Source organism: Schistocerca cancellata, chromosome 7 (genome assembly GCF_023864275.1).
Source record: "Schistocerca cancellata isolate TAMUIC-IGC-003103 chromosome 7, iqSchCanc2.1, whole genome shotgun sequence".
NCBI classification, from domain to species: Eukaryota; Metazoa; Arthropoda; class Insecta; order Orthoptera; family Acrididae; genus Schistocerca; species Schistocerca cancellata.
The window spans coordinates 34,845,851-34,873,072 of NC_064632.1; the positions used below are offsets into that span (position 1 = coordinate 34,845,851).

Sequence of the window (27,222 nt, forward strand, 5' to 3'; positions counted from 1 at the left end):
AATTCACATCAGTCTTTCCATTGTGTGCCAGCCTAGTCCGCTGTAACTAGCTCTGACGTCATAAATGTTGTGCAATACTTTAAAAATCAAGTAAATAACCTGAAACGTTTCTAGCATGTCAGGAGTAATATTAAATCAATATGTGTTGAATATCAGTTCAATAATTTTAACCATTTTCGAAATTTGGACGTTTTTCTGTAAAAATCATTGGCGCAACAGAAAAGAGCTAGAAACTTAAAAATTTATATTTAGATTCCTTTTTCATAATAATTTAGTAGAAACAGTATTCTCACAAATTAAAATTTTAGTTAAAATTTATGATTTTCTGGTTATCGTCTTAAAAATTAAGGAAGCAAGATAGATTAAGTAGGCGAATAAATAAAGCTAGGAGATCCGCTATAATCATAAAGATGTGAGAAGTTTCAACTGAATAACTTTAAAACTATAGCGATAGCATATCTCCAAAAGGCAAGTTCAGAGCTCATCTACTGCGTGTAGTATCATTAAATTAATTCTCTCGCCCAAAATATTTGACTTAGCGACGTCAGACTGTTATTATGATTACTTACCTGTGTGCTGATTGCACATTTAAATTGAGAGCTTCATCGGCCATCAGCAAAGGAAGCAATGATTTATTCGATAACTTAAAGTGGTGCATTACTAGCCCAGTGGCTAGTCGGGAGAGCGAATTTGATCAAGCGTTCCCTTAGCCGTCCGCACCGTGGCTTTATATATAAGAACGCTGTGCGAGAGAAGAAGGCCCCAATTCCCTCCAGACGCTGAATAGCACACCACCTGTGCCGGGAGTCGCGTCGCGTCGGTATCATTGCTATAAACAGCCTCGGATGCCGTAGTAAGTTACTCGGGATACGTGTAACCATGAAATCGTTTTCGAGTGAAGTGTTAATTCTGGGATGACTTTAATGATCTATCTTCAGTTTGTGTATGTCGTATTTTCACATTCTACCATTATTTAGCATGGCGTTTGATGAACATTATCATCAAATTATGGCGAGCATTCACTTAAAAATTTAATTTGAACAGTTATAGTTGCATCAGCGCATTAGACTCTGAACTGCTCTGGTAGTTGGATTGTGTGGATCCTTTTTGGTCTGTGACTTTCAGAATATAGTGAAAATTTTAGAGAAAATGGTTTTTTGGTTATGAATCCCAGACAATCTCCTAATTCCTCAGAGCTATAAGCTCTAGCTATAAATGTATTTCTCAGATGAAGTGGGCACTAGGAATTCTACTTACAGGCTTCACGTTTTGCTAATCACTTTCTGGTTGCCAATATTGCAGTTAGAGAGCCAGTGTTGAGAACGGCAAACAACAGCAATAAATAAATAATAGGAACATTTATAACAACAATTAATCCATCCGCCGCCCCACGGACACTAAAGCAGGTAGAGGAAATGCTGAAGTAGTGTCGCAACAGCTGTCAAACGGTAGCAGCTTTCACATTGGGGAGTGTCGCGACTGTGCCTTTGTCGAGGCTAGAGGCGGTGACTCACCTTTGGTCGTGCTTTGTTCGCAGCGCGGCTGTGCGGTTCGCCACTGGGGGCGCTCCTGGTGAGGCAGCCGGGAACTAGCGAGTCGACGGCGTCGCCGCTGCTGCCGTCTCCGCCGTCGGCCATCCTGCTGCTCTACTCGCGGGACAGCGACGGCTTCGCGCGGCTCATGGAGGCCTTCCGGAATCTGCTGGCTGCCCTCACCGGCGTCGAGGTATCTGACCACACTACGTAATATCACGCGCCAGGGGAGTCTCGACGGCTTGCCAGACCTAACAAAAACAGCACAAAAAATGTTGCGAAAAAATCTTTATTTTTGTACGTAGTCTTCTTTCCGCACGATACACTTACCCCAGTGACATTCTGTAGCTTCAATACCCTGCTTAAAGTGAGAACCGTCGACCTGCGCAAAGTAGCTATCAACTGCAGACTCCCCCTCTTCATCTTTGGTAAATCTTTTCCCAGCAAGCCATTTCTTACAGTTTGCAAACAGAAAATAATCAGAGCGGGCTAAATCTGGTGGACGAGGTGCATGAGGAAGCAATTCGAACTTTTTTTAAGTTAGTCTTCGAGCTGGTTTGATGCTCCCCGCCACGAATTCTTCTCCTGTTCCAGTCTTTTCATCTCAGAGTATCATTTGCAGCCTCCTTCCTCAATTATTTGCTGGATGTATTCCAGTCTCTGTCTTCCTCTACAGTCCGTACAGTTCCCATTATTATTAGATTTCCCTCTCTGTTTACATACCGATTCACCCATTCAGTATCCGCATATACTTTCTATATGTCTGACCCTACAACTTATCTTAGAAGAAAGATTAAGGAAAGGCAAACCTACGTTTCTAGCATTTGTAGACTTAGAAAAAGCTTTTGACAGTGTTGATTGGAATACTTTCTTTCAAATTCTGAAGGTGGTAGGGGTAAAATACAGGGAGCAAAAGGCTATTTACAATTTGTACAGAAACCAGATGGAAGTTTTAAGAGTCGAGGGGCATGAAAGGGAAGCAGTGGTTGGGAAGGGAGTGAGACAGTGTTGTAGCCTCTCCCCGATGTTATTCAATCTGTATATTGAGCAAGCAGTAAAGGAAACAAATGAAAAATTTGGAGTAGGAACTAAAATCCATGAAGAAGAAATAAAAACTTTGAGGTTCACTGATGGCGTTGTAAGTCTGTCAAGGACAGCAAAGGACCTGCAAGAGCAACTGAACGGAATGGATGGTGTCTTGAAGGGAGGATATAAGATGAACATCAACAAAAGCAAAACGAGGATAATGGAATGTAGTCGAATTAAATTGGGTGATGCTGTGGGAATTATATTAGGAAATGAGATGCCTAATGTAGTAAATGAGTTTTGCTATTTGGGGAGCAAAATAGCTGATGATGGTCGAAGTAGAGAGGATATAAAATGTAGACTGGCAATGGCAAGGAAAACGTTTCTGAAGAAGAAAAATTTGTTAACATCGAGTATAGATTTAAGTGTCAGGAAGTCGTTTCTGAAAGTATTTGTATGGAGTGTAGCCATGTATGGAAGTGAAACATGGACGATAAATAGTTTGGACAAGAAGAGAATAGAAGCTTTCGAAATGTGGTGCTACAGAAGAATGCTGAAGATTAGATGGGTAGATCACATAACTAATGAGGAGGTATTGAATAGAATTGGAGAGAAGAGAAATTTGTGGCACAACTTGACTAGAAGAAGGGATAGGTTGGTAGGGCATATTCTGTCGCATCAAGGGATCACCAATTTGGCATTTGAGGGCAACGTGGAGGGTAAAAATCGTAGAGGGAGACCAAGAGACGAATACACTAAACAGATTCAGAAGGATGTAGGCTGCAGTAGGTACTGGGAGATGAAGAAGCTTGCACAGGATAGAGTAGCATGGAGAGCTGCATCAAACCAGTCTCAGGACTGAAGACCACAACAACATGTCTTCATCTTTTGCGTGCGACGTCAACATATATGCCGGAATTATTGTTGGTGCTGGTTTATTGTCGATTTTAATGAGAACAACCCGACCAACGAACTGTTCGCAGTAACTGACACTCTGCCCTAACTTCCCATTCACAACGAAACCTTCTCTGGTTATACCAACTGATGCTGCTACAGATATTACCTTTCAATTTCACGTCACTGACCCCCACTACGTCTAGACTAAGCCTCTACATTTCCCTTTTCAGATTTTATAGCTTCCCTACCACGTTCAAATTCTGACATTCCACGCCCCAACTCGTAGAACGGTACACTTTAATTGATTATTCAGTCTTTTTCTGATGGCCTTCTGCCACGTGGCAGTCCCCTCCTGGAGATCCGAATGGGGGCCTTCTGCCAATGCAGAGGTCATTATGACACTTTTTTTTAGTTACACGCGGAATGTCCTATGGATACACATTGATTGTCTTTAATATAGTGGTTTCCATTGCATTCTCATTTCGTTGATCATTGCTGATTCTTCCGCCATTTAGGGGGCTGTTTCCCACCCCAAGGGCAAGAGAATGCCCTGAACTTCTGTCCGCTCCTCCACCCTCTTTTTTCCGTCACTGTTCTCGTCATTTGGTCTAGGAGGACGTCACATGATTCCCCTTCAAGTTCATCATTCAATGCTTACCTATTTTTTTTATTACTGAGGGTAGCCAGCCCTCTTACTGAACATGCAGAGCTACCATGCCAGCAAACCCCTAGACAATGGATGCTACAAACGAACTTAAACTCATTGATTTTGGCCATGCCATTAATGGATGTGTCAACTGGTGCATTGTTGTGATGAAACAAAACTTTCTTTTTCGCTAAATGTAGTCGTTTTTGCTTGATTTCATTACTCAAATGATGCCATATTTGCTCATAACACTTGCTATCAATTGCTTTTGCATTTTGTAAATAATAAATGGAAATTATCCTATACACATCCCAAAAAACTGACACCATGGCCATGCCTACAGATAGAGGTGTCTTCGCTTCCGTTGGAGCGAATTTTTCCCGTTCAATCTTTTGTGTCGTAGTTGACACTGTAGAGTCCTGTACCAGGGGAAGCAACGGAGAAGATGCTGTGTGGTGGCCAGTATCCTATTCTACAGCACAAAAAAGGTTCAAATGGCTCTGAGCACTATGAGACTTAACATCTGAGGTCATCAGTCCCCTAGAGCTTAGAACTACTTAAACGTAACTAACCTAAGGACATCACACACGTCCATGCCCGAGGCAGGATTCGAACCTGCGATTGTAGCGATCGCGCGGTTCCAGACTGAAGTGCCTAAAACCGCTCGGCCACTCCGGCCTGCTACAGCACGAACTGTGCACATGTATTAACAGGGTTGTTTAATCATAAAAAAGACGCTACCTATCTTTAAGCAAGTTGTTTTGTACAAGCCCTTCCATAATACTCCACATTAGCCTAGCTACTGGTCAAGTACAAGTCCCGCTAAAAGCATTACTCTCTCGTAACTGGTGATGTGAACTGACAGACACCAGCTAGAATAGTGACTGAGCAGACTGTGGCTGTGACTGTCTGTCTGCGACTGGTCTGTCTGTCAGTGACTGACTGGGTGACTGACTGGCCCCTCCAGTCCATGGCGGCGATCTAAATACTGGTGGTCGAGAGGGCGTTGGCGGTGCATTGCTTTCGAGTCTGTCTTTGGCCTCTCTCGTGATAGGCGTGCTTGATTCAGCGCCTACTATCGATCTTCTTGCAACTTCTTTGCCAACCGGTGTGCTGGTGACAGCTTATGCCAGCACACAGTCCACTGCGTTGACTCTTGATTTGTCTCAAGTGCGAAGCAATGGACCTGCCACACATCTTCCGCACAGCTCTCTCGTGCCTAAAACTTCAGTCAGTGTGCGATGTACAGCACTTTTTGAAATGCCTTTGATGTCTTCTAGCTGCTTTCAGTCGACGGTCGTCCAGTGTCATTTTGTGGATTTGTGTCACATTTTCTGCTGTGGTCACCTCATTAACCGACCAGTGCAATATTCATCTTGGCAGTTCGTACAGACTCGCTTAAACTCTGCGTCCCTGTGTTTTACTGTTGTGAACGTAGGAGCAGAGTCTCCCAGAGTAGAATGTAGCTCACCTTTAATATTAGTTGGACTAACGACGATCAGTTTTATCTGTGTTTACAAATTCGCTGAAAGCTTTCACTATTGATCGCTGCCAAACAAATAGTAAACAATGTAGATCGCCAGACTTCAAACTTAAATTTCATAACGTGATACTTTCTACCATAGTAATTTGTTTGACAAAATAACTCGTACCTATACAATGAGGTCGGGTACGTCTGCGACAGCCCCCTGTATTCAGGCTACAACCTGAACTGTGAATATTGGCCCACTTAGCACTTAACTTTTCCACTACCACTGGGACGTAAGTCACCCACGATAGATTGCCAGAAGACGAGTGGGAAATAGTTGCATGTTACTGCTATGTATCAGTGTCCCATTCCTAAAGGGGTTCAAATGGTACAAATAGCTCTGAGCACTATGGGACTTAATATCTGAGGTCATCAGTCCCCTAGAACTTAGAACTACTTAAACCTAACTAACCTAATGACATCACACACATCCATTCCCGAGGCAGGATTCGAACCTGTGACCGTAGCGGTCGCGCGATTCCAGACTGAAGCGCCTAGAACCGCTCGGCCACATCGGCTGGCCTCCTAATGGGGAGCTTGCTATAGTTACAGATTGCACCTATAGGTTGTGCTATCTTAAATTTTCAATGTTAACTCTCCACTCCAAACTGTCACATCGAATTAGCTCGCCCCAGTGAACAACAGGCTGTCGGTGTACCCAGTCAATTGCAGAAGGCTAGTGGAAAACATTCTAAAAAGGTGGCCATGAGGCTATAGGACTTTTGTAAGTTTTTTACCTGAAGTTCAGAATTCAAATGTTAATCTCCCAAAATAGTTGGATGCAACTCTCAAAAATTCTCGATAAAACCGACTCTGATGTTTTATGGCCGTGGTTATTAAGCTAAAGCAATGTCGATTTTTCTGGCCAGGCCGCCTGGCTGTATCGTACGAGGAGAACGCCCGCCGACCACGAGGGGTTTTAGGTTCGATTCCCCGCTGATGAAAATTTTTAAACACAACTGCACGTTGTACTATCAATTCCGTGAAGTTTAGAATACATAAACAGGGAAAAACATCAGTAGCGGTCGAGACTAGTAATCCCTGGTTCCAGTCTCGTTTCGCTCACTATTTTTTTCGTTTGTTTTTGTTGATTTCTTATACCTATCTGTGTCATTTAAATATATAATTCATCAAATGTATGCTGATTGACAGATATCTTATTGCTCTCTTTATGAAAAATGCACTTCTTCGTATTTCTAATTACGTATTGCTCACATAAATCCAGTTTTCATTGCAAATATAAATTCTTAATTAGTGATATTTTGTAAAAAGGTTGTTTAATTTTAAAACTACAAATCAGATCCTTTTTATTCTTAACGTATTTTGCGCTTCAGACGTACGTTATGCAACATGCACCTTTGTTCAAAATTTTGGCATGGATGGGAATTTAACCTACAGAACACACGGTGCAGGCGAGGATCCTACCACACATCCCATCGAGAAAAGTCGACCTACCTTGCTTTATCATATTACTGACCGTCAGAAAACTTCAAAGTCGATTTTCCCGAGAAATTTTGAGAGTGCATCAAACTGGTTTTGTCGGCTGATGTTTGAGTTCTGAATTCAAATAGTACCATATATATATATACGAATGCCACGTAGTCCCATTCTCAAGTAAAAAACAGTATATCTTTTTTTATACATTGTTCAAAAAAATGAGAATGTATTCCGATACTACAGAGTTATGCTGCCTATCTCATCACTGTAAAAAACTGAGAAAAATTAGAAAACAAATAATTTATTAAGAACGTTCTAAATTCCATACCATGAAAATGGCTGGTTCTCATTGCCAATGAGGATGATTTTGTTCCAAGTGCCATTAACACAGAGTCACTAACTTTTATTTGCGATAATACCAGTACAGAAAAACAACAGTTATATTTTAAATAGTAGAAGTGTAGTCAACTAAAACTATTTCTAATTTCCCTTTTTACCAAAAGAACGAGAACATTAAGTTCTGGCAAACGTCCCTCAGTATTGACTTCTGTTTCTTACGAAAATGGTTCAAATGGCTCTGAGCACTATCGGTCTTAAACATCTGAGTTCATCAGTCCCCTAGAATTTAGAACTACTTAAAACTAACTAACCTAAAGACATCACACACATCCATGCCCGAGGCAGGATTCGAACCTGCGACCGTAGCAGTCGCGCGGTTCCGGACTGAAGCGCCTAGAACGGCTCGGCCACCGCGGCCGGCTTTCTTACGAAACTCCGATCTTGGGATCATATGTTGCAGAACCTACGCTAAAACTCTTTGCGTTGTTGAAGAAATACCATCATCGTCAACAGATCTTTTTGTTTTGCAAGTGATAAATATGACTGGTCTTTCAGACGAAGTACGGTACTGCGTACATCTGGCATGGTAATTTTGGAAACATTGACATTTTCCGTTCTCCTGCTTCAGAGTAAGAATTTTTAATAGATATTTTATATGGATGAGTATGAGACACTTTGATCACACTGCATTTGGAAATTTTACACGCCTACATTGGCAGCAGTGTCTCAGCATCATCTACAAGCTCCCCACTACATGCGTATCTGTATGAAATTTATCTCCCAGTTTGTGAAAAGTCTAAACATTACGAAAACTATGTACCCACAAACTGTTAGCCACTTTTAAACTCATATGCTGACCTTTGACTGAGCAGAATCTAACTTGAACTGAACTGTAACTGGTCTGAATTCAATTTGTCTTTACCTTAAATGCGCAATTGAAGTAAAATAATTATCTAGCCGTGATCAAAATTTCCATTTACCTCGTGTTTCTACATCTACATCTACATCCATACTCCGCAAGCCACCTGACGGTGTGTGGCGGAGGGTACCTTGAGTACCTCTATCGGTTCTCCCTTCTATTCCAGTCTCGTATTGTTCGTGGAAAGAAGGATTGTCGGTATGCCTCTGCGTGGGCTCTAATCTCTCTGATTTTATCTTCATGGTCTCTTCGCGAGATATACGTAGGAGGGAGCAATATACTGCTTGACTCTTCGGTGAAGATATGTTCTCGAAACTTCGACAAAAGCCCGTACCGAGCTACTGAGCGTCTCTCCTGCAGTCTTCCACTGGAGTTTATCTATCATCTCCGTAACGCTTTCGCGATTACTGAATGATCCTGTAACGAAGCGCGCTGCTCTCCGTTGGATCCTCTCTATATCTTCTATCAACCTATGTTTGAAGACATAGATGCAGGTTTATCGAAAGCACAACAGCAAACAGCAAGTCGGCAGCGGCTAAGCTAGTAGATTTCTATTTCTAAATAAATATTCAAACAGTTGCATACCACATCATGCAGTGTGGCAATGCGTAACGATAAACCTTCTTTAGACAGTGAGATGAGAGTGACTATTCCTATAAAATGACATTGCAGGACAACGATTTTAGAATGAAGTATCTATTCAAAAACACAGAGCAAAGCTCCGTGTGATCGTCCCACATAACAGTGGTCTGAACAATACTATGCTTAATCAAAGAGAACGCTGATTTGAAAAGGGTACAACGTTAACAGAGAATTCCTATAAAAATCAAGCAGCTTAATCAGTTGAAATCTTAATGTATATTTCATGGAATTTGAGTAGTCTTTCTCTCAGCACTAATCAAGTTAAATAGCTGACAGTAATCATTCCTAGCCGCGCAGTGTTGCAGTCTTACCTCAAACTTCTTCAAAAATAACATTACTCAAAAATAGCATTTATTTATATCGTTTTTGCCCTCCAATATATACATCATATTCATCCCTGCTGTCCTTTTGCAATAAATCTTTCTTCATCTATCAGGTACAATCACAAGTCAACACAGCACTAGTGAATACCTCCTTCGCTTACCACACTTCAACTAAGAATGCATCAGCCTGCGCAGAGGCAAAGACTATTCCAAGACAAGACCAAAGATTGTTTAACAGTAACATAACTTGCTCACTCTCTGACGTGCTCACCAACAACTTACAAAAATCAAAATGACGTGCCCTCGTTACGCATTTTTAAAATCAAAGAAGACAGTTGTATGCATTGGAATTACTTGGAGCGGGTTCACAGCTTTATCTGACGAACCTCGTGAGTGAAACATTGCTTTGCACGAAGACCATGGGCCTTCTAGTAATGAATGTTTAAACATTTACTTCATGATTTCATACTTGAACAAATCTAGGGACAACGGAGTACTAAGACACAACAGCACTGAAAACGAGTTTTTGAGAATTGTGGCACTTTGAACTTTTTACATATCCACTCTTCCATTCATGTCAATGAAGTGCCGCGTGATAAATGGTGCCAATATTGAGCACCTCTAATGTGATGTGTGTTTATTTTCTGTTTCTCTTGTAACTTTTGCACAGTAGACTTCTGAAATCCTGGAGGTACTTATGAATAATAGCTCGTCTGTCCCGCCCCTCCTACCGTTGATAAAGAATAGGTAGAAAATTTTTGTTCACATTGTTGCTTCTGACTAAGGTATTAATTAAAATAATCTTACATAAACGTGTTCCACGGTAGGGCTAGGGCCACCCTCACACTTGGAGGTAGGCGGCACAGGGTCGAGAGGCGAAGGAAGACTCCGCTAATTGCTGTGGAACATTTTCTTAGCCAGAATCCAGTAGGACACTGCTTGACAGTTGCTAAGGAACAGAGACATTGTTCGACAGAAATAGTCACAGGCAAAGATGGACAATATGAAAAATAGTTCATACATAACAGAGGTGGTGTGGTATATTTATAACGCAAAATAGTACAGAGTTCACCACATGGCAAAGCAGGATTAACAGACGTAAATAACGTTCACGTTTGAAATAGACCAAACTCCCAGCATGACGGTCAATATCGGACTCTCAGTAAGGAATATCCCCTCCTCGGTCACTATTGCACGTTTTGCATCCGTTTTCCTTGCTGGCAGTCGAACAGGTGAGGAGTCCTTCGGGGATATCATCTCACTCCTCTCTCGAGGCAGTTTTCAGTTCTTGCACGGTTCAGGGAGGGGGTGTTACGTTCAACATCTTCACTTTCCAGTATGTCCGACACCTCAGTGGTCCTGTGTGGGCGAGCACTGTCCTCCAGCCGGCCAGGGTGGCCGAGCGGTTCTAGGCGCTACAGTCTGGAACCGCGCGACCGCTACGGTCGCAGGTTCGAATCCTGCCTTGGGCATGGATGTGTGTGACGTCCTTAGGTTAGCTAGGTTTAAGTAGTTCTAAGTTCTAGGGGACTGATGACCTCAGCAGTTAAGTCCCATAGTCCTCAGAGCCATTTTGAACTGTCGTCCACAAACAGAAAGTCGAGACCTACCGTATCCCTAAACATACAGATATGATCCAAAATAATCTTCCTGCCATACCACTGTGCTGCAGCAATACCGCCCGCAAAGACGTGTAGTGGTGTTCGGCAACTGTGCGTAACGCCTGTCCACACTAGAGATGGGGGATCCGCTCTTGAACTGATTCATAGAGTTGAATCTTTCAAAGGAGTGAACAATCAGTGATTCAGAAAAAAAGAACGGTAGCTCCAAACGTTTCCCACGGCAGAGAGAGAGAGAGAGAGAGAGAGAGAGATAGAGAGAGAGAGACGGAGCATATCAGCAGCGCCTCTGCTGGTCACAGCACAGTGCACGCCACACAACACAGCCAGCGCCGGCCTCTGCCCTGCTTCTACCTTGGCTGCCTGCATTGTGCAGTGCCCCATTGGATTTTGTGTTTCACATATGCCCTGCCGTCTCTGTGCATCGTCTGCCGCGTGCAGTGTCTGGCGCAGCTTAACTTCACATTGCACTCTGTCAGCGATCGTTTCAGTCGCACGTTCTGCCCTCTGGGCAGTTGATGCGAGCAACAGGACAGAGAGCCACCTAGCGGATAACATAGGAACTACTTGCAACAACCTGCTCGCAAGAGAACGGACGATTTGTCTCGGAGTGGGTGAGTGGTGGCCGTTCACCGCTTCCCCCCACCCTCGGAACTCGGCCGCTCAACGCTCACCCCACCGTTCTCGACTCTAGCCAGAGCGTTGAGCAAAGCAACTCAGGTGTCACTTTGGTCTCTGCGGTCTTAGCTCACGCAGTAATACAGCTCGTGGCTCGACCTGCTCGACTCAGTGCTTCTGCATCGGAGTTCGTCTCTGCTGGATATTGTTCTTTGTAGTAATACCGCTATGTATATTACATTATTATGTTATGTATACATCATTTGTTTTTATTTTATTTTTATTTGTTTAAACTGATCAGATTAGGTTCCTGACGACTCCTCTTACTATAGGATTTTTATTATGGACACTCGAATTTACACTTTAATTACGAGCGAACCGATAAACGTATCGCAAAATGTGATACACCAATATTTTCCTTGTTTTATTCTGCGTAAGGCTATATGCAGCACTTTCGTTTTACAGTCAAATATATATTTTTTTTCTTATTCTGGTACGGATTTTGCGATTTTAGGCGTCTACGGAAGGAAACGTTCACTTTAAAAATATATGGCTTGCGATGTATTTGTATGTGGTTAATGAAATTTTAATACATTATAGCCACATATATTGTTAATGTAAATCTCAAGTTACAACATTTTCCAATCACCCAAAAAACCACGATAGTGCAAAATAAGTCAATAATCAAAAACTTTGTCATATCGTGGAAATTTCAATAAACAATACAAAATTCTTACTCATTATCTGTGTTACTTCAAAATAGGATCAAATAAGATCAAAATACAGGTATAGTACTGGAATAAACCAAGTTTAAAGGGCAATGTGCCTTCCATTTATTTTCTATTGTAAATGAGTGGTGAGTCATGAAAAAGAGCTAATTCATTTCAGGGAGTGAACAGTTCTGATCCGATCTCTGAAAAGAACAGTTTTGCCCATCTCTAGTCCACACCATAACACCTAGACCATGCTGAGGATGATCAAGAAAAATTTGTGGTGTGTAACGTGTTCCTCCCTCTGTTCACACTAATTGGTCTCCAGAACCACATGCCACAGTGAAGGAGGACTTCAGAGAATATCATTCTGGACCCCTGTTGCTGACATCAACCAGCATCCCCCCATCTCTTTGTTGACGATGACGTGGTTGAAGTGGGTGCATTCAGCAGGCTTCTGATCACACAAACCAGCCCGATTTACTCGCCGCAAAATGGTTCTGGCAGAGACACGTGTGCTGGTAGCGACTGCAAGGTCTGCACCGATCAGCCTAAGAGTGAGGTGTCTGTTCCTTTTCGCCGTTAGGGCTACGCGTCGATCCTCCTGCGGTGTTGTAGTTGGTCCGCATAGAATTTTCAGCTTCAGCGGCCTTTTCTAATCCCGAGCTAACACTTTTGGACAAATCTGTTACTGTGGGTCAGTAGTGACAGTCCGTCTCTGAGCCATCCAACTACTCGTCCACGATCGTAAGCATTCAAATGATTGTCTTGCAGAGATGTTGCCATACCACACTGACTGTCGCACTAATCGGTTGCACAACCACCTTCGTTAAACACGTAACTGCATGAATTCTCGGATGCATACAGAGCGTTCGTGCACAGCGTTCGCTGCAGTTCACACGTCCCGCCCTCTACATTTCCTTTTACTGTCATTGGTCGGATGCTCTGTAGCAATCGTCGGTTGTTCCGTGACAACTGGCAGTTGTTCTTTAGCAAGTTTTAGTTGTTCGTTAGCAACTGTCAAGCAGTTTATTTCCCTGTGAATCATGACTGAATTCATACATCTTAGTTAAGGTAGCAGGGGAAAAATACAGGGAGAGAAAGACTTATTTAAAATTTGTGCAGAAACCAGGTAGTTATAAGAGTCGAGGGGAACGAAAGGGAAGCAGTGGTTGAGAAGGGAGTGCGACGAGGTTGTAGCCTATCCCCGATGTTACTCGATTGATAAAGCAGTAAAGGAAACACAACAAAAATTTGTAGAACTAAAGTCCAGGGAGAAGAAATGAAAACTTCGAGGTTTCCGATGACATTGTAATTCTGCCAGAGACAGCAAAGGACTTGGAAGAGCAGTTGAACGGAATGGAAAGTGTGTTGAAAGGAGGGCATAAGATAAACATCGACAAAAGCAATACGAAAATAATGGAATGTAGGCGAATTAAATCCGGTGATGCTGAGGAAATTAGATTAGAAAATGAGACACTAAATGTACTAGATGAGTTTTGCTATTTGTGAAGCAAAATAACTAATGATGGTCGAAGTAGTGAGGATGTAAAACGCAAATAGGCAATGTCAAGAAAAGCGTTTCTGGAGAAGAGAAATTTATTAACATCGAACACAGATTAAAGTGTCAGGAAGTCATTTCTGAAAGTATTTAAATGGGTGTGAAACACGGACGATAAAGAGCACAGACAAAAAGAGACGCTTTCTACAGAAGATGGGTAGATCACAGAATTAATGAGGAGGTACTGAATAGAATTGAGAAGAAGAGAAATTTGTGGTACAATCTGATTAAAAGAAGGGGACGGTTGGTAGGACACTTTCTGAGGCATCAAGGTATCACAAATTTAGTAGTGGCGGGAAGCGTGGGGGCTAAAAATCGTAGAGGGAGACCAAGAGATGAATACACTAAGCAGATTCAGAGGGATGTAGGTTGCAGTGGTTACTCAGAGGGTAGCACCAGATAGAGTAGCATGGAGAGCTGCATCAAACCAGTCTCTGAACTGAAGACCACAGCAACAGCAGTTAAGAAACGGATTTTAATAGGAAATAAATAAACTTATATGGCTCTTCAGAACGAAAAAGCGGATGCATGCGTAAGAGAGAATCTCTCGGTGAAATAGCTTTCAAGTTTGCCTTTTCAGCCGATTAAAACTTCTGTTTAAATCGTAGTCAGTTCCACGAACTTCGTGAGCTTGTGCGAAAACCTGTCTTTTTCTCAATGTTGTTACACCCACATGTCAGTTAACATTGAAGAAAAACCGGCGGTATACTTGAGATAAACCTTTTACAATAATGACTCGAGTGTAAATTTTGGTATTCTCATACGTAGGAACTAGAAATAAAAGCAAATTACTGAAGTAGCTTTCGAAAAGTAACTAGGAAAACTGTTGACATGTTCATGGTTTAACCATAAAGGTCAGCTGCTGAACATGATAACACGGCAATAGGGCTGTTAAGAAGTGTCAAGGGTGAATAGCTGCCTTCTATAGAGTATCAAGGAATTGTAGCGTCGTAAGACCGAGGAGTTTCTGAGTGTTCGGCTGGAATGTTCTTAATACACAGAAGAGATGCTTCAGTTTGAGAAACGTCTTCAGATCCATTGCCTGAGAAATAAAGTCAGATGTCAACGGCTTTTCGTACGCGTATACGCCAAGTGTAAATGAGCAGAGTTGCAATTCTCTTTGACACATAGAACGGCAGTTTAGTTTTGTTACCAGACGTAGTAGGGAACATAAGCAGCGTGAACGGCGCCAGACGTTGTTGAGTGATCACTGTAAAGGATACGGAGATGCCGCCTACTCGTGTGAGGCAGCGTTATCAGCACCTGGCAGAGTTTGAAACGGGCCTCATAATGGGTCTCCATTTGGCTGGCTGGTCGAACCGTGCAGTATCCAGCATTCAGATGTCAGACTGCATGTGGGCGTGAGGGCAGGCCTACACGTCATCAAGGGGGCAGCCGACCACTCCTGACTGCCAGCAGGGAGGATCGCCGTGTTGCGCTCCGAGCACGTCGTAGCCCCTTCAGATCCGAGAACGGGTAGTGGACTCACTGCTACCTTGTGTCTCATCCTGCAACTCCACTGAAATAAAATCGCATACTTTCCCAACCTGTCACGTTTCACGTGGAATCAGGTGCGGTATTTTTCTGCCCTGCCTGCACCTCAGCTCGCTCTGTTGTGTAGAGAGCAACCTCTGTATATATATATGTGTGTGTGTGTGTGTGTGTGTGTGTGTGTGTCACAAAAGGAGGCAGTGCGCTGCCGTCCCCTGCGTCACATGCATCCCATATTCGCATTGCCTAACAATGCGAAAGCAAAGAGAGCTTCACTCCAAGTTTAAACGCAGCCAAAACCTCTCAGACAAACAGAAGCTAAACGATGTCAAAGTTAGCGTAAGGAGGGCTATGCGTGAAGCGTTCAGTGAATTCGAAAGTAAAATACTAGGTACCGACTTGACAGAAAATCCTAGGAAGTTCTGGTCTTACGTTAAATCAGTAAGTGGCTCGAAACAGCATATCCAGACACTCCGGGATGATGAAGGCATTGAAACAGAGGATGACACGCGTAAAGCTGAAATACTAAACACCTTTTTCCAAAGCTGTTTCACAGAGGAAGACCGCACTGCAGTTCCTTATCTAAATCCTCGCACAAACGAAAAAATGGCTGACATCGAAATAAGTGTCCAAGGAATAGAAAAGCAACTGGAATCACTCAACAGAGGAAAGTCCACTGGACCAATTCGATTCTACACAGAGTACGCGAAAGAACTTGCCCCCCTTCTAACAGCCGTGTACCGCAAGTCTCTAGAGGAACGGAAGGTTCCAAATGATTGGAAAAGAGCACGGGTAGTCCCAGTCTTCAAGAAGGGTCGTCGAGCAGATGCGCAAAACTATAGACCTATATCTCTGACGTCGATCTGTTGTACAATTTTAGAATATGTTTTTTGCTCGAGTATCATGTCGTTTTTGGGAACTCAGAATCTACTATGTAGGAATCAACATGGATTCTGGAAACAGCGATCGTGTGAGACCCAACTCGCTTTATTTGTTCATGAGACCCAGAAAATATTAGATACAGGCTCCCAGGTAGATGCTATTTTTCTTGACTTCCGGAAGGCGTTCGATACAGTTCCGCACTGTCGCCTGATAAACAAAGTAAGAGCCTACGGAATATCAGACCAGCTGTGTGGCTGGATTGAAGAGTTTTTAGCAAACAGAACACAGCATGTTGTTATCAACGGAGAGACGTCTACAGACGTTAAAGTAACCTCTGGCGTGCCACAGGGGAGTGTTATGGGACCATTGCTTTTCACAATATATATAAATGACCTAGTAGATAGTGTCGGAAGTTCCATGCGGCTTTTCGCGGATGATGCTGTAGTATACAGAGAAGTTGCAGCATTAGAAAATTGTAGCGAAATGCAGGAAGATCTGCAGCGGATAGGCACTTGGTGCAGTGAGTGGCAACTGACCCTTAACAAAGACAAATGTAATATATTGTGAATACATAGAAAGAAGTATCCTTTATTGTATGATTATATGATAGCGGAACAAACACTGGTAGCAGTTACTTCTGTAAAATATCTGGGAGTATGCGTGCGGAACGATTTGAAGTGGAATGATCATATAAAATTAATTGTTGGTAAGGCGGGTACCAGGTTGAGATTCATTGGGAGAGTCCTTAGAAAATGTAGTTCATCAACGAAGGAGTTGGCTTACAAAACACTCGTTCTACCTATACTTGAGTATTGCTCACCAGTGTGGGATCCGTACCAGATCGGGTTGACGGAGGAGATAGAGAAGATCCAAACAAGAGCGGCGCGTTTCGTCACAGGGTTATTTGGTAACCGTGATAGCGTTACGGAGATGTTTAACAAACTCAAGTGGCAGACTCTGCAAGAGAGGCGCTCTGCATCGCGGTGTAGCTTGCTCGCCAGGTTTCGAGAGGGTGCGTTTCTGGATGAGGTATCGAATATATTGCTTCCCCCTACTTATACCTCCCGAGGAGATCACGAATGTAAAATTAGAGAGATTAGAGCGCGCACAGAGGCTTTCAGACAGTCGTTCTTCCCGCGAACCATACGCGACTGGAACAGGAAAGGGAGGTAATGACAGTGGCACGTAAAGTGCCCTCCGCCACACACCGTTGGGTGGCTTGCGGAGTATAAATGTAGATGTAGATGTAGAAGAGGCGACTCGACAAGTTAGAAGACAGCTGTTACTGTCGATTTCGTCATTCCGGTTTCCAGCAGTCCTCCTACACTCGTAATTCATTTCTCATTCCGCCGTGCATCTCCCGCGAAGTCAATCTGATGAATCGGAACGAATCAACAGATAGGTACTTGGGTTTGGGATCATTGTGATTTCCCCCCCTCCCATTGGAATGTAATTTGATATACAGGACATAAAATCCCTTCTGAGGCCTGCGATCATTTTTATGTTAATAATTGCCAACCAATGCTGTCCAATCGCAATAAAGTCATGAGATGTTCAATTGACTCTTTTATTAGAACGTGTTACGCGTTTCGGAATCACATCCATCTTCAGACATCACAAACTTCAACTCCTTCCTAACCAACCAGGCGTGCAGCCTTGACAACTCAAAAAAAGTGTCCAATAACATATGACTGTAACTGCGACACAAGCAGTCTTGAAGCGTAGGAAGGAGTTGAAGTTTGTATGTCTGAAGATGGGTGTAATCCCTTAACGCGTAACACGTTCTAATAAAAGAGTCAATTGAACATCTCATGACTTTATTGCGACTGTACAGCACTAGTTGCCAATTATTAATTGAAATGTAATTTACCTTCACTCCTTCCCCCTTTTAATGCGGCGCAGGTTTCTAGAAATGTAATAACAATAAAATACGTAAAATGTTTTAATACAGGGTAATTATAAAGTCCATGAAACATTTTAAAAAATCGGTATAGGTAAGCTGCTAAACATAACATTTATTTATTTATTTAGCTTTTGGCAATGCACATCATTTTATGCTTCCTACAAATGTTTAAACAAATATATGCATAAAAAACACAATAAACTATGCTGTATAAGAAGTATGAAACATACAGATAATGCGCAATACAATTAAATACAAACATCAAGATTATATATGGTTAAGCCGGCCGGAGTGGCCGTGCGGTTCTAGGCGCTACAGTCTGGAACCGAGCGTCCGCTACGATCGCAAGTTCGAATCCTGCCTCGGGCACGGATGTGTGTGATGTTCTTAGGTTAGATAGATTTAAGTAGTTCTAAGTTCTAGGCGACTGATGAGCTCGGAAGTTAAGTCGCATAGTGCTCAGAGCCATTTGAACCATTTTTTATATGGTTAATACAATTAAATACAAACATCAAGATTATGTATAGAGTCTTTTGCGGCGTCTGACGCCATCAGAAAATGTCTGAACTTGCCACTGTATGCTCTTCTGTCACACTCTTGGGCGATTTGGTGGACGGCCTGCCCGCTGGCTCCGCAGTCACAGTTGGGAGTTGGTCTTTTTCCCCATTTGTAATGAGTGTAACGTAACAAATGCCACAATACGTGGAAGAGGAACTCTGTTTCGTAAAGTGGTGCCAGCAAGTTTGGAAAAACACACACACAGCAGGTGTAACGTCCTGTCGACATCGAAGTCGTTCGAGACGGAGCACAATCTCAGATTGAATCAAGGAGACAAATCGGCCATGGTCTTTGAAAGAAAAGATCCCGGCATTTGCCTTAGGAAAATCACAGGAAATTTAAATCTGGATGACCCGGACGCGGATTTGAACCATCGTCCTCCCGAATGAGTCCAGTGTACTAACCACTTCGAAACCTCGCTCTGGCGCCGGTTGTAGCTGTCGACTAGGCACAGAGAGCAACTTGTGTGCTATAATTTACCCACTGACAAATGATAGTGAGTGTGCAAAGAGCTTTCCACGACAAGTTTCGCAAGACACCGTCGATTTACAACAGCATAGAGAAGTAGGAGGATAGTTGTCTGTGCGATGGAAAACATTCGAGCCGAGCAAAAGTGTCAGAACAGACATTATGGGAGGTGATGTTCTTACAGTCACTCCCGATATCCTGGGCCAGATATGGGCGGAATTGGACTACCGATTAGATACGTGTCTTGTCACGAAGGGTGGGAACACAGAACATTTATAAACAGTGTAAAAAATATTTGAGTGTTTGTCTTTCACATGTTGTATCATTTGTTACGTTCTTTTTTGCCATTGATCTGCCCTGAGTTTTTTTAAAATACTAGGTCAGAAGCCTGGCGTTGGCCAGGTATTTATTTACCGTTAGTCGTTAAGAAGTAATAAATTATAACGTCATGCCTCATGAGATATTTTACTCCATAAACAGTGAAAAAGTAACAAGCGGTAAAAATTTTTCCTTTCATCATTTTCTATGGGTTGTCACCGAGAAAAAATTTCTGAAACGTTTGGAAATAAGTGTATAGTTCGTTACAAGTCACTAAGTGCTCTCATTCTCAAATACTGCGTGAATAAATTCTGGGTATTCGCGAGCCACGGGCACGCTTCTTTTCCAACTGCACCCTCACCCCTTTCATACGTGGTTCTTACCCCAACAGCTATTGCCACCTGATAATATAAGGTACGCGTATATCACGTTCACTTGAAACCGATCCAGTGATTTAGGACGAGATACACACACACGGGCCACGCGCACACGCACACACACACACACACACACACACACACACACACACACACATCTATTCATTTTGATAATATGTATGGTTCTTATGGCGTTTACTTACCGTATATATCAACAACGCACTACTAGCCAGGAAGGAGTAAATATTGAAACTCAACTTCTTGCGCGTATGACGTACAGTAGACCAGAATACTTTATTAAATTTATACACTGAGGAGCCAAAGAAACTGGTACACCTGCCTAATATCGTGTAGGGCCCCCGCGAGCACGCAGAAGTGCCTCAACACGACGTGGCATGGACTCGACTAATGTCTGAAGTAGAGCTGGAGGAAACTGACGCCATGAATCCTGCAAGACTGTCCATAAATCCGTAAGAGTACTAGAAAGTGGAGATCTCTTCTGAGCGACACGTTGCAAGGCACCCCATATATGCTAAATAATTACACTGAAATGAACACCCTTAGCTGCTTACAGGCGTTGACATACGGACATGTCCGAAAGAACAGATACCATCTTAGTAAATATATAGTTAAGGCTCACCGGCCACTTGACCAACTTCTTCTTCTGTGCGAATGCACAGACAGTGCTCGAACTCTTACGGGAATCGGCAACGCGCCGCGAGTAATGAGTATAATGGGCAGGGGCACTACGAATGTAGTGCGGGACAATACGTTGAGAATGTGGGTTTCGCGGGAGGCGTGCCAGAGATAAATCCCTGCAGTCGCACTATCCTCTGTGTCCTCGGTGGCTCAGATGGATAGAGCGTCTGCCATGTAAGCAGGAGATCCCGGGTTCGAGTCCCAGTCGGGGCACACATTTTCATCTGTCCCCGTTGACGTATGTCAACGCCTGTAAGCAGCTAAGGGTGTTCATTTCAGTGTAATTTCATTCTAACGAGCTGCATGGTCACCGATGGAATCTGTTCTTCCGGACATGTCCGAAAGAACAGGTACCATCTTAATATATGCTCAATAATGTTCATGTCTGGGGATTTTGGTGGCCAGTGGAAGTGTTTAAACTCAGAAGTGTGTTCCTGGAGCCACTCTGTAGCAATTCTGGACGTGTCGGGTGTCGCATTATCCTGCTGGAATTGTCCAAGTCCGTCGGAACACACAGTGGACATGAATGGATGCAGGTGATCGGACAAGATGGTTACGTACGTGCCACCTCTCAGTGTCGTATCTAGACGTATCAGGTGTCCCATATCCCTCCAACTGCACTCGCCCCACACAATTACAGAGCCTCCGCCAACTTGAACAATACCCTGCTGGCATGCAGGATCCATGGATTCCTGAGGTTGTCTCCACACCGGTACACGTCCATATGCCCGATACAATTTGAAACGAGATGTGGGATGTGGGAAACGGCCTGAAAACCGCATCCGGTCTGGCGGGCTCGCCGACTCTCAACGGTAGTCCACCGGCCGGATTCGAACTGGGACTGGCGTACCTTCCCTCGTCCCGAAAGTGGGTACTTCCACGTGCACAGCTATGCGGCAGGTACTACAACTAAAAAATAATATGATTCTTTGCGTGGCCATGTACCGCAGCAGCTGTTAAAATCGGTTATTATTGGTTTCTCTTGAAATACAATACGTATGATGAAAGATACGTAGGTGACTACAGAACATTTGATACCAGATGGAAAGAGCATGTAAGGCTATGGAAGTATAGGACAAATCATTCAATTTTTGCAGAACGTTTACACCAAAACCAACATAAAATTACCACCAGACACACAGACATGGAAATCGTAAGAACAGAAAACAAAAAATACCTTCCTATGTTATAAGAAAGGTGCCACATCAGAAAAGAAACAACTCATAAACTATCAGACCAACCTGGAAAACCACACACTCTTTCAACTGACAACTTAATATAACATTAAATATATACCTATAACCACAGGCTCCATTTACCATTACCATCTCCTTCTAGTTTCTTTCCTATAAACACCATCCCCCTCCAAATAAAAACCGAACCACTACTCGCAGACAACCACCCCCACCGCTATATCCTCTCACATCTCCGCTGAACATACAAGACATTTTCACTAAATTACATTAACTCACACTCATACACACACATCATAAACATATTCACCCTGTACTCTCACCCACCTTCTAATCTCTCTCTCTCTATCTATCTATCTACTTATCTCGCTCTCTCTCTCCCTAAACCCGTAAGCACACAAACACACATATTAATTTAAAGAAAAAGGTGTTTCACAGGTTGGCAACGCTCAGAACCTACACTAAAACAAACGAACAGACATAAACAGTCTAATACTGTTCTATAATAAACATTCACCCCCCGCCCCCCCCCCCCCAAAAAAATCGAATCACAACTCGCAGTCAACCAACTCCATGTCTTCTCACATCACCGCTGAACGTACAAGACATTTTCACTAAATTTCACTAACTGACACTCATACACAAATTATATACATATTCATCCTGTACTCTCACCCACCGTCTAATATCTCTCTCTTTCTCTCTCTCCCTCTCCCTCTCCCTCTCTCTCTGTCTCTATCTCTCTCTCCCCTCTCTCCCTAAACGCACAGACACACACTAATTTTAAATTCAAGGGTAATCCCAAAAGTAAGGTTTCCTATTTTTTTATAGGAACATGGACCTGTTTATTTCTACAATGGTTTACATCAGTTTACAGCTTGAACATTTAGCTATTTTTCGACATAATCACCATTCCTGTCGATGCATTTTTGTAGACACTGTGGCAGTTTTTGTATGCCCATGTCATACCAGCTCGCCGCCATGCTGTTCAGAAGGTAATGAACTGGCGTGATTGTTGCTTGGTCTCAGGTGTAAAGTGGTATGCCCAGGTTACGTCACTCGTGACAGCTGAGTACAGAAAGTTGTCTTGTTCGGCTGCAAGGCGGTGAAGAAATGCGCGGGAATGATCAACTCGCTACCGCATGTGGATCTCAGTCAGCATGCGTGGCACCCACCTTGCGCACACCTTCCGGTAGTTCAATGTTTCCGTTAAAATTCTGTGAGCGGTGCTTCGGGAAACCTCAGGAACCAACGTGCAGAGATCATCCAGTGTGATCCGCCGATCTTCACGCACGCTTTGCTCAACCTTCAACACTGTCTCCTCAGAAATTGACGGTCTCCCGCCCCTTTGTTCGTCGTGAATTTCGGTCCGACCAGCTGCAAACTCTCTACACCACCTTACGAACATTTTTGACATCCATGCACGACTCACCATACACTTCCGTGAATGGCGATGGATTTCAATCGGCGCAGTGCCCTTTGCGTTCAAAAACCGAATAACTGCGACCAATTCGCACTTGGCGGTAACATCCAACGCGAGCTCCATTCTCAACGGCTGCCAAGCCAAGACTGAGCGCCTCAGCGCGGCGTGCGCGTGTTTACACACAGCGCGTGAAGCACTCTTCATAACAGTGTGACCAACTGCCACACAAACGCTCAGAACCTACACGAAAACAAACGAACAGACATAAACAGTGTAATACTGTTCAATAATCACCATCCCTCCCCCCCCCCAAAAAAAAACACACAAACTTATAAAAAATAGGAGACGTTACTTTTGGGATTACCCTCGTAAATGTAGTTTCACAGGTTCGCAACGCTCACAACCTACACGAAAACAAACGAACAGACATAAACAGTGTAATGCTGTGCTGAGTGAGAACACACATAACTTCAGTTCGATTTCCGAAAGCGAGAAGTGTAAATAACACAAATGCAGCGCAAGACCGAGTGCAAAGGCAAAAACTGCCAAGTGCGTGAGACGAAGTCTTCCGACATCAGCCTCTGCTAACAAAGAAGGAAAAAGCAGTGTTTGTAAACAAGAGTCAGAAACACCGTAAGTGATTTGTACACCAACTTTATAAACAAAATGTTGTCTTTCATCTAAAACAACCAAAAATGTACGAAGATTGGTACCCAATTCGCAGAATAAGTAAAAGTGAAACGCGTCTGCTGTAAAATTCTCGTCAGTTAAATTGCAGTAAGCTTAAGACAGCGAAACCGATATTAACTGAGAACAAATCATTTGTTGCGATCTGGACAGGTTTTCCTTTGTCACAACAGGGAGCAAAAGGCCTAAATCCCATTTGTCTTGTGTCTGCACTGCGTGACTGAGAAGGTCACTGCCCCCTCCCGCAATTCCTGCTCATGTGACAACCAATTCCGCCTCTTGGCTACGTCCTCCAGTATGGATCGAGAACGAGTGCGCACACGGTGTGCGGACATTTGCCACGCCGGACACTTGCCACGATTTTACCTGCTCCGAAGGGTTGGGTCCCTAGTCTCCCCCTGCTCCTCCTCCTCCTCCTCATCGCTTGCTCAGCCTTTCCGCTGGTTTACTTAACATAGAACCAGAATCTCTTTTGATTTTCCGCCACATTTCTAGAGAGAGTTTCGTTGTGGAAACTATTAAATGCATCTCGCATTGAAATCCGCACCAAATTTCGAGCCTCGGTTAAACTTCGCCAATCTTGGAGATTTTGCGTTCCTCTAAATTATACTTGCCGTTTTCGGGGTTCCTGCAGCAGCTTTCTGTCGTGTTTTGTGTACCATAGGGGATCAGATCCGTCTCTTATTAATTTATTTGGTATGAATCTCTCGAGTGCTGTTGATACTATTTCTTTGAACTTAAGCCACATATGATCTTCACTTACATAGTTTGGATGGATTGGAGACTGTCTCTTAGAAAGACGTCAACAGAATTTTTAGTTGCTTTTATAAATAGATATATTTCGCGTTTACTTTTGGTGGATTTCTTTGTTACAGAATTGAGCCTCGCTCGACAGTGTGTTCACTAATCCCTGTATCCGTCGTGATGCTCGGGATTATTTGTGGCTAAGAGGCCAAGTGTGTTTTCGTAACCATTTACAATTTGAATGGCTTCGTGAACTAATTGTTCAAAATAATTTTAAAAAAGCATTTAGAACAATTACGGAAGTTGTTTCCTATCTACAATACGGTCTGAAAATGTATTTTTGTCAACGCGTACCTATTTGTGATGAGACTCAAGTTTTCTGTGAACTGTTCGGCACCTGTTTCATCTGAGACCGGGGTTCGGTAAAAGGAGCCAGTTATTAATTTATTCCGGTTGTCGAATATAACCTCTGCCCATACTAAGTCACAGGAACTATCTGCTTCAATGTCCCTTGTGAGCTGGAACACACATTACGTTATTTTTCCTTAAGTTGTGCTTCTTGTTTCTGTTGTAGTGCATATCATTACAATTACGGCTTTTCCTTCCAAAACCTAGGACGCTTTCTCTGTGACCCTGCAAATACCAGAGCTATACAATGTAGAACAACAACGTACGTTACAAGCATAGCATTCTGTATTACTTCATTTCCTTATTCCTAACATTTTAAAATTGTACGTCGACTTTAGATGACATGTCAATCATAGATGTTCTTATCTCTATTTAGTGAACGTATTTTCAGTCATGTTTTGAACATTGTATCGCTACACTCTATTAACTAATGTTTCGCCGCAAGGGATATCGCATTTTACAGAGTAAATTAATACGGAGTATGTCGTTCTTCTTTTCGAATATTCACATACCCATTTCTTATTTCCTTATTGTCTTTTGGGCATGCAGTTGTAGTAATTAAAGTAGGCACAAGTGCAGTGATCAAAAAGAAATTCTCTTTACATCGTTCCTTTCTTGTTGCTCCCATGGTGATGGACTGTTTCTATCGCAATCACTAAGCGTGAAAGGAACCTACCGTACAGACAGAGGCATCTATATTTATACTTGGCAGAACTAATTACATACTGACATAATCGTCGGTATTGCTTTCGTTTCCCAAAAGTTATAAATATTTCGATTTCGGAAAAGAAGCTCTGTATTTGGCCAAGATGTCGAAGAAGAAGGTCCCTTACGTACTGGTAGTATCGAGTAAGATGTTGAGACTGTGGTTTGAAAGCGGACAGAAGTAGTACGAGGAAGGGCGTCCCTTACCTGAGGGATCGCTACTCAAGCTACTCAAGCTTTCTTACAAGTAGATATCTTAGGGGTTGCGAAGCAACTCAAATCGCTTGATACGGGCAAGTCTTCAGGTCCAGATTCTATACCGATTAGGTTACTTTCAGATTACGCTGATACAATAGCTCCCTACTTAGCAATCATACACAACCGCTCGCTCACCGATAGATCTGTACCTACAGATTGGAAAATTACGCAGGTCGCACCAGTGTTTAAGACGGGGAGGAGGAGTAAATCCATCGAACTACAGACCTATATCATTGACGTCGGTTTGCAGTAGGGTTTTGGAGCATATACTGTATTCAAACATTATGAATCACCTTGAAGGGAACGATCTATTGATACGTAATCAGCACGGTTTCAGAAAACATCGTTCTTGTGCAACGCAGCTAGCTCTTTATTCGCACGAAGTAATGGCCGCTATCGACAGGGGATCTCAAGTTGATTCCGTATTTCTAGATTTCCGGAAAGCTTTTGACACCGTTCCTCACAAGCGACTTCTAATCAAGCTGCGGGCCTATGGGGTATCGTCTCAGTTGTGCGACTGGATTCGTGATTTCCTGTCAGGAAGGTCGCAGTTTGTAGTAATAGACGGCAAATCATCGAGTAAAACTGAAGTGATATCAGGTGTTCCCCAGGGAAGCGTCTGGGACCTCTGCTGTTCCTGATCTATATGAACGACCTGGGTGACAATCTGAGCAGTTCTCTTAGGTTGTTCGCAGATGATGCTGTAATTTACCGTCTAGTAAGGCCATCCGAAGAGCAGTATCAGTTGCAAAGCGATTTAGAAAAGATTGCTGTATGGTGTGGCAGGTGGCAGTTGACGCTAAATAACGAAAAGTGTGAGGTGATCCACACGAGTGCCAAAAGAAATCCGTTGGAATTCGATTACTCGATAAATAGTACAATTCTCAAGGCTGTCAATTCAACTAAGTACCTGTGTGTTAAAATTACGAACAACTTCAGTTGGAAAGACCACATAGATAATATTGTGGGGAAGGCGAGCCAAAAGCTGCGTTTCATTGGCAGGACACTTAGAAGATGCAACAAGTCCACTAAAGAGACAGCTTACACTACACTCGTTCGTCCTCTGTTTGAATATTGCTACGCGGTGTGGGATCCTTACCAGGTGGGACTGACGGAGGACATCGAAAGGGTGCAAAAAAGGGCAGCTCGTTTTGTATTATCACGTAATAGGGGAGAGAGTGTGGCAGATATGATACGCGAGTTGGGATGGAAGTCATTAAAGCAAAGACGTTTTTCGTCGCGGCGAGATCTACAGGGTGGCGCAGGGAACCGGAAATATTGAACGTTACAGTTGGCAGCACTGTAGCGCCG

General features: G+C 43.1%; 1 protein-coding gene across 1 annotated transcript in view; it reads left to right on the forward strand.

Annotated features, from left to right (window-relative positions):
- The window catches only part of LOC126092250 (uncharacterized), a 700,330-nt gene that overhangs the window by 578,980 nt on the left and 94,128 nt on the right, over window positions 1–27,222 (forward strand). Inside the window, exon 8 of the mRNA XM_049907760.1 lies at window positions 1,538–1,725. Coding sequence (XP_049763717.1) covers window positions 1,538–1,725 — 188 coding nt within the window. The remainder of the gene's footprint in view (window positions 1–1,537; window positions 1,726–27,222) is intronic.